The following is a 15,908-nucleotide window of genomic DNA, read 5'->3' as shown; positions in this document are numbered from 1 at the left end:
CTCATTTGCATACCCAAACCCCTCCCACTCTCCCCAACCCCTCCCAAGTTAAGTCCTGGCCCCTCATTTGCATACGCAGACCCCTCTTACCTCCTAATTTGCATATTAGATTCCCTCCCACTGCGAGTTATTTGCCTTAACTAAAGCCCCGCCCCCTCATTTGCATACCCAAACCCCTCCCAGCGCCTCAAACCTATTGCAACTGAAGCCCCGCCCCCTCATTTGCATACCCAAACCCCTCCCAGCGCCTCAAACCTGTTCCAACTCAAGCCCCACCCCCTCATTTGCATACCCAAGCCCCTCCCACTCTCCCCAACCCCCTCCCGAATTAAGCCCCGCCCCCTCCCCGAGGCCACGCCCACTCACACAGCACCGCAATCTTCCTCTTGAATCCCCTGGGCGTGGCCTGGCGAGAGACGGGGGCGGGGCCAAAGCGGGGGGGAGGGGAGGGGAAAGGGCGTGACGTCAGCAAAAAAGGGGCGGAGCTTCAAGCTCCGCCCCCCCCCCCAGGTTTTTTCCCCGCCTTTTCCAAGCCACGCCCAACCCCCCGCCCCGCCCCCGCTTCACAAAACCCCTCCCACACTTCCATATTTGGCGTTTAGGGGGCGGAGACTTCCGGGGAGGGGGCGTGTCCGGCGGCTGCCCCACAAGTGAAGCTCTTGGGGAGGGGGGAGGGGTTTCAAAGTTCCGTTTTCTGCCCCAAAAATCCCAATTTTGGGGTCTTTAAAAGTTCCTTTTTCTGCCCCAAAATGAAACTCGAGGGGGGGGGAAACTCAAAGTTCGTTTTTTTTTGCCCCAAAAAAGTCGAAATTTTGGGGTTTTAAAGTCGATTTTTCTGCCCCATAAGTGGAGTTTGGGGTTTTAAAGTTGCTTTTTCTGCCCCATAAGTGAAATTTTGGGGTTTTAAAGTTGCTTTTTCTGCCCCATAAGTTGAGATTTGGGGTCTTAAAGTTGATTTTTCTGCCCCATAAGTGAAATTTTGGGGTCTTAGAGTTGATTTTCTGCCCCATAAGTGAACTTGGGGGTCGCTGGAATCCGGTTCTGCCCCACAAGTTGAGATTTGGGGTCTTAAAATCCGATCTCTGCCCCACAAGTGAACTTGGGGGTCGCTGGAGTCGATTTCCTGCCCCACAAGTGAAGTTTGGGGTCTTAAAGTCCCTTTCCTGCCCCACAAGTGGAACTTGGGGGTCGCTGGAATCCATTTCTGCCCCACAAGTGGAGTTTGGGGTCACTGGAGTCGATTTTTCTGCCCCACAAGTGGAACTTGGGGGTCACTGGATTCCGTTTCTGCCCCATAAGTGAAGTTTGGGGTCACTGGAGTCGATTTCCTGCCCCACAAGTGGAGTTTGGGGCCTTGAAGTCGATTTTTCTGCCCCACATGTGAAGTTGGGGGTCGCTGAAATCTGTTTCTGCCCCATAAGTGAAGTTTGGGGTCTTAGAGTTGATTTCCTGCCCCACAAGTGGAGTTTGGGGTCCCGAAGTTCCTTTTTCTGCCCCACAAGTGAACTTGGGGGTCGCTGGAATCCGATCTCTGCCCCACAAGTTGAGTTTGGGGTCTTAGAGTTGATTTCCTGCCCCATAAGTGAACTTGGGGGTCGCTGGAATCCGTTTCTGCCCCATAAGTGGAGTTTGGGGTCCCAAAGTTCATTTTTCTGCCCCACAAGTGAACTTGGGGGTCGCTCGAATCCGTTTCTGCCCCACAAGTGAAGTTTGGGGTCTTAAAGTCCCTTTCCTGCCCCACAAGTGAACTTGGGGGTCGCTGGAATCCGGTTCTGCCCCACAAGTTGAGATTTGGGGTCTTAGAGTTGATTTTTCTGCCCCACAAGTGAAGTTTGGGGTGTTAGAGTTGATTTTCTGCCCCATAAGTGAACTTGGGGGTCGCAGGAATCCGGTTCTGCCCCACAAGTTGAGATTTGGGGTCTTAAAATCCGATCTCTGCCCCACAAGTGAAGTTTGGCGTCTTGAAGTTGATTTTTCTGCCCCATAAGTGAAATTCGGGGTCTTAAAATTCATTTTTCTGCCCCACAAGTGAAATTTGGGGGTCGCTGGAGTCGATTTCCTGCCCCATAAGTGGAGTTTGGGGTCTCAAAGTTCCTTTTCTGCCCCACAAGTGAACTTGGGGGTCGCTGGAATCCGTTCCAGCCCCACAAGTGGAAATTTGGGGTCTCAGTCTCCGTTTCTGCCCCACAAGTGAAACTTGGGGGTCTCCAAGTCCATTTCCTGCCCCATAGATGAATTTTTGGGGTCTCTGAGTCCATTCTCTGCCCCACAAGTGGAACTTGGGGGTCCAAGTCTCGTTCTCTGCCCCACAAGTGAACTTTGGGTTCTCAGGCTCCGTTTCTGCCCCATAAGTGGAACTTGGGGGTCACTGGAATCCATTCTCTGCCCCACAAGTGAATTTTGGGGGTCTCCAAGTCCATTCTCTGCCCCATAGATGGAATTATGGGGGTCTCAAGGTCCATTTCCTGCCCCACAAGTGGAACTTGGGGGTCTCCAGGTGCCCCACAAGTGGAACTTGGGGGTCTCAGCCTCCGTTTCTGCCCCATAGATGAAATTTTGGGGGGTCCAAGTCCATTCTCTGCCCCACAAGTGGAACTTGGGGGTCTCAGGCTCCGTCTCTGCCCCACAAGTGAAATTTTGGGGGTCCAAATCTCGTTCTCTGCCCCATAAGTGAAACTTGGGGGTCACTGAAGTCGATTTCTGCCCCACAAGTGGAACTTGGGGGTCTCAGGCTTCGTTTCTGCCCCATAAGTGGAACTTGGGGGTCACTGGAATCCGTCTCTGCCCCATAGATGGAATTTTGGGGGGTCCAAGCTCCGTTTCTGCCCCACAAGTGAAACTTGGGGGTCACTGGAATCCATTTCTGCCCCATAGATGGAATTTGGGGGGTCCAAGTCCATTTCCTGCCCCACAAGTGGAACTTGGGGGTCTCAGGTTCCATTCTCTGCCCCACAAGTGAAAACTTGGGGGTCCAAGTCCATTCTCTGCCCCACAAGTGGAACTTGGGGGTCTCCAGGTGCCCCACAAGTGAATTTTGGGGGTCTCAGGTTCCATTTCCTGCCCCACAAGTGGAACTTGGGGGTCTCAGGTTCCATTCTCTGCCCCACAAGTGGAACTTGGGGGTCTCAGCCTCCGTTTCTGCCCCATAGATGGAATTTTGGGGGGTCCAAATCCATTCTCTGCCCCACAAGTGGAACTTGGGGGTCTCCAGGTGCCCCACAAGTGAATTTTGGGGGTCTCCAAGTCCATTCTCTGCCCCATAGATGGAATTTGGGGGGTCCAAGTCCATTTCCTGCCCCACAAGTGGAACTTGGGGGTCTCAGGCTCCGTCTCTGCCCCACAAGTGGAACTTGGGGGTCTCAAGGTCCATTTCTGCCCCACAAGTGGAACTTGGGGGTCTCGGGCTCCGTCTCTGCCCCACAAGTGAAACTTGGGGGTCACTGGAATCCGTTTCTGCCCCATAGATGGAATTTTTGGGGGGTCCAAGCTCCGTCTCTGCCCCACAAGTGGAACTTGGGGGTCTCAGGTTCCATTCTCTGCCCCACAAGTGAAATTTGGGGGTCCCAGGCTCCGTCTCTGCCCCACAAGTGAATTTTGGGGGTCTCAAGGTCCATTTCCTGCCCCACAAGTGGAACTTGGGGGTCTCCAGGTGCCCCACAAGTGAATTTTGGGGGGTCCAAGTCCATTTCCTGCCCCATAAGTGAAACTTGGGGGTCTCAGGTTCCATTCTCTGCCCCACAAGTGGAACTTGGGGGTCTCCAGGTGCCCCACAAGTGGAACTTGGGGGTCTCCAGGTGCCCCACAAGTGGAACTTGGGGGTCTCCAGGTGCCCCACAAGTGGAACTTGGGGGTCTCCAGGTGCCCCACAAGTGGAACTTGGGGGTCTCGGGCTCCGTCTCTGCCCCACAAGTGAATTTGGGGTGGGGCTGATCCGTGGGGGGGAGGTTCCGGAAGCTTCCGTGGGGCGGCGCTGGGTGCCCAAAAAAAAAACGTGTGGGGGGTCCGGGGGGGCTGGGGAGGGGTCCCAGATCTGTGGGGCTGCCCCACAAGTGGGGTTTGGGTCAAAAAACCCCAATTTTGGGTTAAAAATCCCCGATTTTGGGTAAAAATTCCAATTTTTTGGGTTAAAAATGCCCGGTTTTGGGCAAAAAATCCCAATTTTGGGTCAAAAAAACCCCAGTTTTGGGGTAAAAATTCGGATTTTTGGGGGTTCCAGATCTGTGGGGCTGCCCCACAAGTGGGGTTTGGGTCAAAAAACCCCGATTTTGGGTCAAAAAACCCCAAATTTGGGTAAAAATTCCAATTTTTGGATAAAATCTCCCAAGATTTGGGGTGAAAATCGCAATTTTTGGGTGGAAAATGCCCAAATTTGGGGTAAAAATTCAGATTTTTGGGGGTCCCAGATCTGTGGGGCTGCCCCACAAGTGGGGTTTGGGTCAAAAAAACCCAATTTTGGGTCAAAAAATCCCAATTTTGGGTCAAAAAAACCCAAATTTGGGTAAAAATTCCAATTTTTGGGGTGAAAATCCCAAATTTTGGGAATAAAATTCCCAAATTTGGGGTGAAAATTTGGATTTTTGGGGGTCCCAGATCTGTGGGGCTGCCCCACAAGTGGGGTTTGGGTCAAAAAACCCCGATTTTGGGTCAAAAAATTCCCAATTTTGGGCAAAAATTCCAATTCTTGGGGTGAAAATCCCAAATTTTGGGTCAAAAAATCCCAATTTTGGGGTGAAAATCCCAATTTTTTGGGGTGAAAATTCGGATTTTTGGGGGTCCCAGATCTGTGGGGCAGCCCCACAAATGGGGTTTGGGTCAAAAACCCCAATTTTGGGTAAAAAAACCCCAATTTTGGGCCAAAAAAACCCAAACTTGGGTCAAAAATTCCAAATTTTGATCAAAAAACCCCAATTTATGGGTTAAAAATCCCAATTTTTGGGTCAAAATCCCCGATTTTTCATCAAAAGAAACCCAATTTCAGGGTTAAAAATCCCAATTTTTTGACCAAAAACCCCCAATTTTGGGTCAAAAACCCCAAATTTTCATCAAAACCCCCAATTTTGGGGTCAAAAACCCCAATTTTGATCAAAACCCCCAATTTCTGGGTTAAAAATCCCAATTTTTGGGTCAAAACTCCCCAATTTTGATCAAAAACCCCAACTTTTGGGTTAAAAACCCCAAATTTTGGGTTAAAAACCCCAATTTCTGGTTCAAAACCCCAATTTTTGGGTCAAAACCACCAATTTTTGGGTCAAAAACCCCAATTTTTAATCAAAACCCCAATATTTGGGTTAAAAATCCCAATTTTTTGACCGAAAACCCCAATTTCTGGGTCAAAAAACCCCAATTTTTGGGTCAAAAATCCCAATTTCTGGGTTAAAAATCCCAAACTTTGATCAAAAACCCCAAATTTCGGGTTAAAACCCCACCTTTTGGGTCAAAAATCCCAATTTTTGGGTTAAAAATCCCATATTTTGGGTTGAAAATCCCAATTTTTTGACCAAAAACCCCGAATTTTATGTTAAAAACCCCCAAGTTTTGGTTCAAAAACCCCAAATTTTGATCAAAAAAACCCCAATTTTTGGGTCAAAAACCCCAATTTCTGGGTCAAAAAACCCCAATTTTTGGGTTAAAAACCCCAATTTTTGGGTCAAAAACCCCAATTTCTGGGTCAAAAACCCCAATTTTTGGTTCAAAAACCCCAATTTCTGGGTTAAAAACCCCAATTTTTGGTTCAAAACCCCCAATTTTCGGGTTAAAACCCCCAATTTTTAATCAAAACCCCCCATTTTTGCCTCCTTCCCCCCATTTTTGGGCACAAACCCCGGGATTTTGGGGCTTTTCCCCTCCCCCCTCCCCTCCCCCATCCCCGGGGGGGTTTCCCCTCCCCCACCCCCCCCCCCTTTTAGCCCCTCCCCCACCCCCGGGGTGGCCCCGCCCCTCCCCCACCCTTTGTGGGCGTTACCTCGGGGGGGGCGGGGCTGGGTCCGGGCTCCATGGGCGGGGCCAAATCCGGGCTGGGGAAAATTCCGGAAGGGTGGGGGAGGGGAGGAGAAAAAAAAAAACGGGAATTTTTTTTTTTTTTTTGGGGGGGGGGGGGGAGGGGGGAGTTTTGGGGGAATTTTGGGATTTTTTAGGAAAAAAAAACCAAAATCCCAAAATTTTCCCGCAAAAATCCCAATTTTACCCCAAAAATCACGGGTTTTTCACCCCAAAATTCCCATTTTTCCCCAAAAATCCCATTTTTTCCCCAAAAATCCCATTTTTTCCCCAAAATCCCAAAATTTTCCAGCAAAAATCGAAATTTTTCTCCAAAAATCCCTTTTTTTTCACCCAAAATTCCCATTTTTTTTCCCCAAAAATCACATTTTTCCCCCCAAAATTCCCATTTTTTTCCTAAAATTCCCATTTTTTCCCCCAAAAATCCCATTTTTTCCCCCCAAAATCCCGTTTTTCCCCCAAAAATCCCATTTTTCCACAAAAAATACCCATTTTTCTCCCAAAATCCCCATTTTTTTAACCCAAAATTCCCATTTTTCCCCCCAAAATCTCTTTTTTTTTCCCCAAAAAAATCCCATTTTTTCACCCCCCAAAATCCCATTTTTTTCTCCAAAATCCCCATTTTTTCCCCAAAATCCCCGTTTTTTTTCCCCAAAATCCCCATTTTTTCCCCAAAAATCCTTTTTTTTCCCCAAAAGACCCATTTTTTCCCCAAAATCCCTGTTTTTCCCCCAAAATCCCCATTTTTTTCCCAAAAATCCAATTTTTTCCCCAAAAAATCCCTTTTTCCCCAAAAATCCCTTTTTTTTCCCCCAAAATCCCATTTTTTCCCCAAAATCCCCATTTTTTTCCAGCAAAAATCGAAATTTTTCTCCAAAAATCCCTTTTTTTCACCCAAAATTCCCATTTTTTTTCCCCAAAAATCACATTTTTTCCCCAAAATCCCATTTTTTTCCCCAAAATCCCTTGTTTTTCCCCAAAATCCCCATTTTTTCCCCAAAAAATCCTTTTTTTCACCCAAAAATCCCATTTTTTCCCCAAAAATCCCTTTTTTTTCCCCCAAAAATCCCCATTTTTTTCCCAAAATTCCCATTTTTTTCCCCCAAAATCCCATTTTTTCCCCAAAAATCCCATTTTTTCCCCAAAATCCCATTTTTTCCCTCAAAAATCCCCATTTTCACACAAACCCCATTTTCCCTTCAAAATTCCCTTTTTTCCCTCACAAACCACAAATTTCTCCTCCAAAATCCGATTTTTTTCCCACAAAACTCACAATTTTCCCACAAAAATCCCCATTTTCCCCTCACAATTCCCAAATTTCACCCCAAAATCTCCAATTTTCACACAAAATTCCCCATTTTCCGCTCACAAATCCCAATTTCCCCCTCACAAATCCCAATTTTCCCCCCAAAATTCCACATTTTCCCCTCACAATTCCCACTTTTCCCACAAAAATCCCCATTTTCCCACCAAAATTCCCGATTTTCCCCTCACAAATCCCCATTTGTCCCTCAAAAACCCACATTTTCACACAAAAAATCCCCATTTTTCCCCCAAAATTCCAAATTTTCCCTCACAAATCCCCATTTTCCCCTCACAATTCCCACTCTTCCCCTCACAATTCCCACTTTTCCCACAAAAATCCCAGTTTTTCCCCCGAAATTCCACATTTTCCCCTCACAAATCCACATTTTCCCCACACAAATCCCAATTTCCCCCTCACAATTCCCCATTTCCCCCTCACAAATCCCACTTTTCCCACAAAAATCCCCGTTTACCCCTCAAAAACCCCAACTTTCCCCTCACAAATCCCCATTTTTCCCTCATAAATCCACATTTTCACACAAAAATTCCCACTTTTCCCCTCACAAATCCCAAATTTCCCCTCACAATTCCCACTTTTCCCACAAAAATCCCCATTTTCCCACCAAAATTCCCAATTTTCCCCTCACAAATCCCCATTTGTCCCTCAAAAATCCACATTTTTACACAAAAAATCCCAATTTTCCCCTCACAATTCCACATTTTTCCCTCACAAATCGCAATTTTCCCGCCACAAATCCCAATTTTATCCTCAAAATTCCCATTTTTCCCACAAAAATCCACATTTTACCCCCAAAATTCCCACTTTTCCCCTCACAATTCCATTTTCCCCTAACAAATCCACATTTCCCCCTCACAATTCCCACTTTTCCCCTCACAATTCCCACTTTTCCCACAAAAATCCCCATTTTCCCCACAAAATTCCCAATTTCCCCCTCACAAATCCCAATTTTCCCCTCACGAATCCCCATTTTTCCCTCAAAAATCCACATTTTCCCACCAAAATTCCCAATTTTCCCCTCACAATTCCCCATTTTCCCCTCACAATTCCCACTTTTCCCACAAAAATCCCCGTTTTTCCCCACAAAACTCCTTTTTTTCCCCTCACAAATCCCAAATTCCCCCTCACAAATCCCACTTTTCCCCTCACAATTCCCACTTTTCCCACAAAAATCCCCGTTTTTCCCCACAAAACTCCCCATTTTCCCCTCACAAATCCCGCTCCCCCTCCCCCCCCACCCCAAACCCCCCCCCATTTCCCGCCTCCCCCTCCCCCTTTTCCCTCCCGCTTCCCGCCTTTTCCCGATTTTTTTCCCCTCTTCCCGGTTTTTTTTCCCTTTTCCCGCTTTTCCCGATTTTTTGGGGGGGATTTATCCCGATTTTTCCCGCCTCACCCCGCGCCCCCTCCCCCCCCCGCTATTGTGCGGGGCGGCCGCTGCCGGGCGGGGCCGCCATCTTGCCGCGATCCCAGCATGCCCCGCGCCGCCGACTGGGCGTGGCCTCCCCTCCCCACCAATCAGAGACGCCCGTGGGGGAGTGGCGCCAAAACCTCGCGGCCAATCAGCGCCGAGGAGGGGCGTGGCCAAACCCCCCGTTGCAAGCAATGAGAGAAGGCGGGGTCGCGCCCATATAAGGCGAGGAAGGGGGCGGGGTTTATGCTAATGAGGGGGGTTTGATTGATGGGGAGGCCACGCCCAAAGCGGGGGGAGGGGAGGCCTTTTGGGACCCCCCAAAAATCCCCAAAAAATCCCCAAAAAATCCCAAAAATTCCCAAAATTCCCCAAATTCCCCCAAATTCCAGCCCAGGGTTTAATTTAGGGATCCCAAAACCCCCAAAAATCCCAAAATTGCCCCAAAATTCCATCAAATCCCCCCAAAAACCCCAAAAATTCAGCTGAAAAATTCCCAAAAAAAACTCCAAAAAATGCCCCAAAAAGTCCCAAAATTCACCCAAAAATTCCCAAAAAAATCCAAAAAAATCCCCAAAAATTCCCATAAAAATACCCAAAAAAATTCCTTAAAAATGCCCCAAAAATTCCCAAACTTTCACCCCAAAGATCCCAAAACAACCCCCGACAATTCCCGATAAAAAACCGGAAAATTCCCTAAAAATTCCACCCCCAGAAAGTCCCAAAATCCCCCGAAATTCCCGTTAAAAAATCAAAAAAAAATTCCCCAAAAATTCCCCCCAAAACCCCTCAAAATTCCCCAAAAATTCCCGATAAAAATCCCCAAAAACTCCGCCAAAATTCCCATTAAAAAAACCCAAAAAACCAAAAAAAATTCCCAAAAATTCCCAAAAAATCCCCCAAAAATTCCAAAAAATCCCAAAAAAATCCCCAAGAAATCCCCCCAAAATTCCCCAAAAATTCCAAAAAAATCCCCCAAAAAATTCCCCCCAAAAATCCCAAAAATTCCCCAAAAAATCCCAAAACAATCCCCAAAAAATTCCCAAAAAAACCCCCAAAAATTCCAAAAAAATTCCCCAAAAAATCCCCAAAAGTTCCCAAAAAATTCCCAAAAAATCCCAAAAAAATCCCAAAAATTCCCAAAAAATTTACCAAAAAATCCCCAAAAAATCCCCAAAAATTCCCCAAAAATTCACCAAAAATCCCCCCAAAAATCCCAAAAAATTCCCCAAAAATTCCAAAAATTCAAAAAAAAAATTCCCAAAAAATCCCCAAAAATTCCCCAAAAAATCCCCCAAAAATTCCCCAAAAAATCCCCAAAAATTCCCAAAAAATTCACCAAAAAATCCCCAAAAGTTTCCAAAAAAATCCCCAAAAAATCTTAAAAATTTCCCCAAAAATTCCCCAAAAATCCCAAAAAATCCCCCAAAAAATCCCCAAAAATCCCCAAAAAATCCCCAAAAAATCCCCAAATTTTCCCAAAATTCCCTCCTTGAAATTCCCGGATTTTTTCCCCCCTCCCGCAATTCCCGTATTTTTTTTCCCGCCATTTTTTTTCCATCCTGGCCCCTCCCCCGCTCACCTGGGCTCCTCGGGGGGTCCCCGGCGCTGCCCCTCCCCCTCCTGCGGAATGAACCAAAAACCGGTCATGGGGGGGGGGGAGGGGATTGGCCACGCCCCCTTCAAACCCCGCCCCCTCCAGGCCCCGCCCCCTCCAGGCCCCGCCCCCTCCAGGCCCCGCCCCCTCCAGGTGAGGATTAGAGGGGGAGGGAGGGAAAATTTTGAGGGGAAATTTGGGGAAATTTTTTGGAATTTTGGGGGATTTTTTGGGAATTTTTTGGGGAATTTTTGGGGATTTTTGGGGGAATTTTTTCGGAACATTTGGGGAATTTTTGGGAATTTTTTGGGAATTTTGGGGGATTTTTTGGGGAATTTTTGGGAATTTTTTGGGAGAATTTTTGGAATTTTGGGGGAATTTTATGCGGAATTTTTGGGAAATTTTGGGGGAATTTTTGGGATTTTTTTTTGAATTCTTGGGAAATTTTTGGGGATTTTTGGGAATTTTTTGGAAATTTTGGGGGAATTTTTTGGGAATTTTTCGGAGAATTTTTGGGGATATTTGGGGGAATTTTAAGGATTTTTTTGGGAATTTTGGGGGGAATTTTGGGGATTTTTTGGGGGAATTTTTTGCGGAATTTTTTGGGAATTTTTTGGGGAATTTTTGGGGAATTCTTGGGAATTTTTTGGGATTTTTTGGGGGATTTTTAGGATTTTTGGGAGGAATTTTGGGGGGATTGTTGGGAATTTTTTGGGAAATTTTTGGAGAATTTTGGGGGAATTTTGGGAAATTTTGGGGGGAAATTTGGGGATTTTTTTTTGAATTTTTGGGATTTTTTTTGGAATTTTTTTGGAATTTTTTGGGGAATTTTGGGGATTTTTACGGAATTTTTAAGGTATTTTGGGGGAATTTTTGGGGAATTTTTGGGGAATTTTGGGGGATTTTTTTCGGAATTTTTGGGGATTTTTTGGGGAATTTTTGGGATTTTTTGGAGAATTTTGGGGGAATTTTGGGGGACTTTTTTTGGAATTTTTTGGGGAACTTTGAAGGAATTTTTGGGGAAATTTTGGGGATTTTTGAGGAATTTTGAGGGGAACTTTAGAGGTTTTTGGGGATTTGGGGGGAAATTTTGCAATTTTTGGGGAATTTTTGGGGGACTTTTGGGGAAATTTTGGAATTTTTGGGACATTTCGGGTAATTCTGGGAAAACTTCGGGGATTTTGGGGCAATTCCAGAATTTTTGGGGGGATTTTAACGAAATTTTGGGGGAAATTTTGAGAATTTTGGGGGAAATTTGGGGAATTTTGGGAATTCTGGGAAATTCCCCGGAAACTTCCGGAACTTTTGGGGAGAATTTGAGGAATTTTGGGGACAAATTTGGGGATTTTTTCCGGGAAAAATCCCCCCCCGGGCCCCTCCCCCTTTTAAGCCCCGCCCCTTTCCCCCCTCCAAGCCCCTCCCCCTTTTTAAGCCCCGCCCCTTTTCCCGCTCACCTGAGCTCCCCCCGCAGGTGAGGCCGGCCCGGGGTGGGGGGAGGGGCAGGAAGAGGAGGAGGAGGAAGAGCAGGGGGGGGAGGGGCGGGGAGGGGGCGGGGCCTCGGCGCTGAGCAGAGGGGGGAGGGGCTCCCCTTCCTCCGCCTCCTCCTCCTCCTCCTCAAGCCCCTCCCCCTTTTCCGGAAGCCCCTCCCCTTTCTCCGGAAGCCCCGCCCCTTGCAGGGGGGGAGGGGAGGGGCTCCCCCGGCCGGATTCCTCCACTTCCGGTTTGGCCGGTTCCGCTTCCGGCGTCACTTCCGGTTTGGGCTCCGCCTCTTCCTGTTCGGACATATTGACTTCCGGCGGCGCTTCCGGGGTTGGTGATGTCACTTCCGGTTCTGCCGATGCGACTTCCGGTTTAGGCGAGGCGACTTCCGGTTTGGGGGAGGGGACTTCCGGTTTTTCCGGCGGGGGTTTGGGGGCTTCTTCCTCTTCCTCCTCCTCCTCTTCCTCCTCGTCTTCCTCTTCCTCCTCCTCCTCCTCTTCCTCCCCGGCCACGCCCCCCTGGGGGGCGGGGCGGCGGCGCCGGGGGGCGGGGCCAGGCTCGGGGGCGGGGCCGGGGGGCGGGGCCGAGCGGGTCTGGCGGGAAAAGACCAAGAAAATGGCGGGAAATGAGAAAATGGCGGGAAAGGAGGGAGATTGAACCAAAAATGGGGAAATTTGACCCAAAAATGGAGAAATTTGACCCAAAATGGAGAAATTTGAACTAAAAATGGAGAAATTTGACCAAAAATGGAGAAATTTGACCCAAAAGTGACAAATTTGACCCAAAAATGGGAATTTTAACCCAAAATCGAAAAAATTTGACCCAAAAATGGAGATTTTTAACCCAAAATTCAGGAAATTTGACCCAAAATGGGAATTTTGACCCAAAAACTGAGAAAATTTCATCTAAAAATGGAGAACCTTGAACCAAAAATGGAGAATTTCAGCCAAAAATGCGAATTTGGACCCAAAATTGAAGAAATTTACCCCAAAATCGGGAAAAACTGGAATAAAAAAGGAGGATTTTGAAATGAAAAAGGGAAAATTTGACCCAAAATTGAGGAATTTGGGCCCAAAATTGAAATTTGATCCAAATTGAGGAATTTTGACCCAAAATTGACAAGATTTGATCTAAAAACGGAGAAATTTGACCCAAAATTGAGGAAATTTGATTTAAAAATGGGGAAATTTGACCCAAAATTGAGGAAATTTGACCCAAAATTGGCAAATTCAATCCCAAAAATGGAGACTTTTGACCCAAAATTGGGGATTTTTGACCCAAAATTGAGAATTTTGAACCAAAATCGAGGAAGTTTTGCCCAAAAATGGAAAATTTGACCCAAAAATGGGGAAATTTGAGCCAAAAATGGGGAAATTTGGCCCAAAATGGGGAAATTTGGCCCAAAAATGGAAAAATTTGACCAAAAATGAAGAAATTTGGCCCAAAAATGGAGAATTTTGAGCCAAAAATGGAGAATTTGATCCAAAATGGGGAAATTTGACCCAAATATGGGGAAATTTGAGCCAAAAATGGAGAATTTGACCCAAAAATGGGGAAATTTGGCCCAAAATGGGAAAATTTGGCCCAAAAATGGGGAAACTTGACCCAAAACTGACAAATTTGAACTAAAAATGGAGAAATTTGGCCCAAAACTGGAGAATTTGGACCCAAAATCGAAAAAAATTGGCCCAAAAATGGAGATTTTTAACCCAAAATTGAGGAAATTTGATCCAAAATGGAGAATTTTGACCCAAAAATGGGGAAATTTGGCCCAAAAAAGGAAAAAAATCTCAAAATTTCCCCCAAAATTCCCAAATTTCCCCCAAAAATTCCAGAATTTTCCCTAAAATTCCCCAAATTTCCCCAAAAAATTCCCAAATTTTCCCTAAAAATTCCAGAATTTCCCCCAAAAATTCCAGAATTTTCCCAAAATTCCCCAAATTTCCCCCAAAATTCCCAAATTTTCCCCAAAATTCCAGAATTTTCCCCAGAATTCCCGAATTTCCCCCAGAATTCCGGATTTTTCTCACCATCCTCCTCCGCTCCTTCCTCCCGGCTCCTTCCTCCTCTTCCTCCTCCTCCTCCTCCTCCCCCGGCTCCGACGCTGCCAAGGAAAAAAAATGGGAATTTTAGGGGAATTTTGGGGATTTCTTGGGATTTTTGGGGATTTTTAATGGAATTTTTGGGGATTTTCTGTGAAATATTTTTGAGAATTTTTGGGATTTTTTGGGAATTTTTTTGGAATTTTTTTAGGAATTTTTTTTGAATTTTTGGGGATTTTTTGGGGATTTTTTGGGGAATTTTTGGGGAATTTTTGGGAATTTTTTGGGAATTTTTTGGGAATTTTTTGGGGAATTTTTGGGAATTTCTGGGAATTTTTTGGGGATTTTTTAGGGAATTTTTGGGAATTTTTGGGAATTTTTTGGGGAATTTTTGGGGAATTTTTGTGAATTTTTCGGGAATTTTTTGGGGAATTTTTGGGGAATTTTTGGGAATTTTTTGGGAATTTTTTGGGAATTTTTTGGGGAATTTTTGGGAATTTCTGTGAATTTTTTGGGGATTTTTTGGGGAATTTTTGGGAATTTTTGGGAATTTTTTGGGGATTTTTTGGGGAATTTTTGGGAATTTTTGGGGGATTTTTTGGGGAATTTTTGGGAATTTTTTGGGAATTTTTTGGGAATTTTCTGGGAATTTTTTGGGGATTTTTTTTGGATTTTTGTGAATTTTTTGGGGGGATTTTTAGGTGATTTTGGGGAGATTTTTTTGGGATTTTTTTGGAGATTTTTCGGGAAATTTTTTAGGAATTTTTTGGGGAATTTTTGGGATTTTTTTTGGGAATTTTTGGGGGGATTTTTTGGGATTTTTTTGAGATTTTTTTGGGATTTTTTAGAGATTTTTTTGGAAATTTTTGGGGATTTTTGGGGGGCTTTTGGGAAATTTTAGGGATTTTTTTTGGATTTTTTGGGAATTTTTGGGGGGAATTTTTTGGGGGGAATTTGGGAAATTTTGGAGAATTTTTTGGGGATTTTTTTTGGATTTTTTGGGATTTTTTTTTGATTTTTTGGGAATTTTTGGGAATTTTTGGGAATTTTGGGGGGATTTTTTTTGAGATTTTTTGGGGGATTTTTTGGGAATTTTTTAAGGATTTTTGGGGAAGTTTTTGGGATTTTTTTGGATTTTTTGGGAATTTTGGGGGGATTTTTTTGGGAATTTTTTGGGATTTTTTTGGGATTTTTTTGGGAATTTTTTGGGGAATTTTTTGGGGAATTTTTAGGGGGGTTTTTTTGGGGGAATTTTTGGGGGTTTTTTTGGGAATTCTTCAGGGATTTTTTGGGGCTTTTTTGGGAAATTTTTCAGGAATTTTCCCAGAATTTTTGGGGGATCTTTCAGTGACTTTTTGGGAATTTTTCAGGAATTTTTTCGGGGGGTTTTTGGGAATTTTTGGGGATTTTTTGGGATTTTTTACGGGATTTTTCAGGGATCTTTAGGGAATTTTTCAGGGATTTTTGGGGAATTTTTGGGAATTTTTTCCAGGTTTTTTGGGGGATTTTTGGGGGATTTTTTGGGAATTTTCTGGGATTTTTGGGGACTTTTTTGGGATTTTTTACGGAATTTTTCAGGGATTTTTTGGGGATTTTTGAGAAATTTATGGGAATTTTTTCTGGGGTTTTTTGGGAATTCTTGGGAATTTTTTCCAGGTTTTTTTTGTAAATTTTTGGGAATTTTTTCCGCGTTTTTTTGGGAATTTTTGGGACCTTTTTTGGGATTTTTGGGGGATTTTTTAGGGAATTTTTCAAGGATTTTTTGGGAATTTTTGGGGAATTTTTTCCGGGTTTTTTTGGGGGGATTTTTGGGAATTTTTGGGAATTTTTTCTGAGTTTTTTTGGGAATTTTTGGGAATTTTTTCCGGGTTTTTTGGGGGGAATTTTTGGGAATTTTTGGGGAATTTTGGGGAATTTTTTCCGGGGTTTTTTTGGGAATTTTGGGGAATTCTGGGGATTTTTTTCCGGGGTTTTTTTGGGGAATTTTTTGGAATTTTTTGGAATTTTTGGGGGGATTTTTTGGGAATTTTTTCCGGGTTTTTTGGGGAATTTTGGGGAATT

The 15,908-nt window shown here is 44.9% G+C and overlaps 1 protein-coding gene across 1 annotated transcript in view; it reads right to left on the bottom strand.

Annotated features, from left to right (window-relative positions):
* ACIN1 (apoptotic chromatin condensation inducer 1) overlaps positions 1 to 15,908 on the bottom strand; it is a 35,556-nt gene that overhangs the window by 14,585 nt on the left and 5,063 nt on the right. The window contains exons 4-8 of the mRNA XM_086870664.1: positions 13,836 to 13,909; positions 11,781 to 12,398; positions 10,312 to 10,352; positions 5,963 to 6,014; positions 367 to 406 (exon numbers count right to left, since the gene is read on the bottom strand). Of these exons, the coding sequence (XP_086726790.1) occupies positions 367 to 406; positions 5,963 to 6,014; positions 10,312 to 10,352; positions 11,781 to 12,398; positions 13,836 to 13,909 (825 nt within the window). The remainder of the gene's footprint in view (positions 1 to 366; positions 407 to 5,962; positions 6,015 to 10,311; positions 10,353 to 11,780; positions 12,399 to 13,835; positions 13,910 to 15,908) is intronic.

This window comes from Cyanistes caeruleus, chromosome 33 (assembly GCF_971803275.1).
Source record: "Cyanistes caeruleus chromosome 33, bCyaCae1.hap1.1, whole genome shotgun sequence".
In the NCBI taxonomy this organism is placed as follows: domain Eukaryota; kingdom Metazoa; phylum Chordata; class Aves; order Passeriformes; family Paridae; genus Cyanistes; species Cyanistes caeruleus.
The sequence above is the reverse complement of the archived record's forward strand: the minus strand, read 5'-3'. Positions and strand labels throughout refer to the sequence as shown.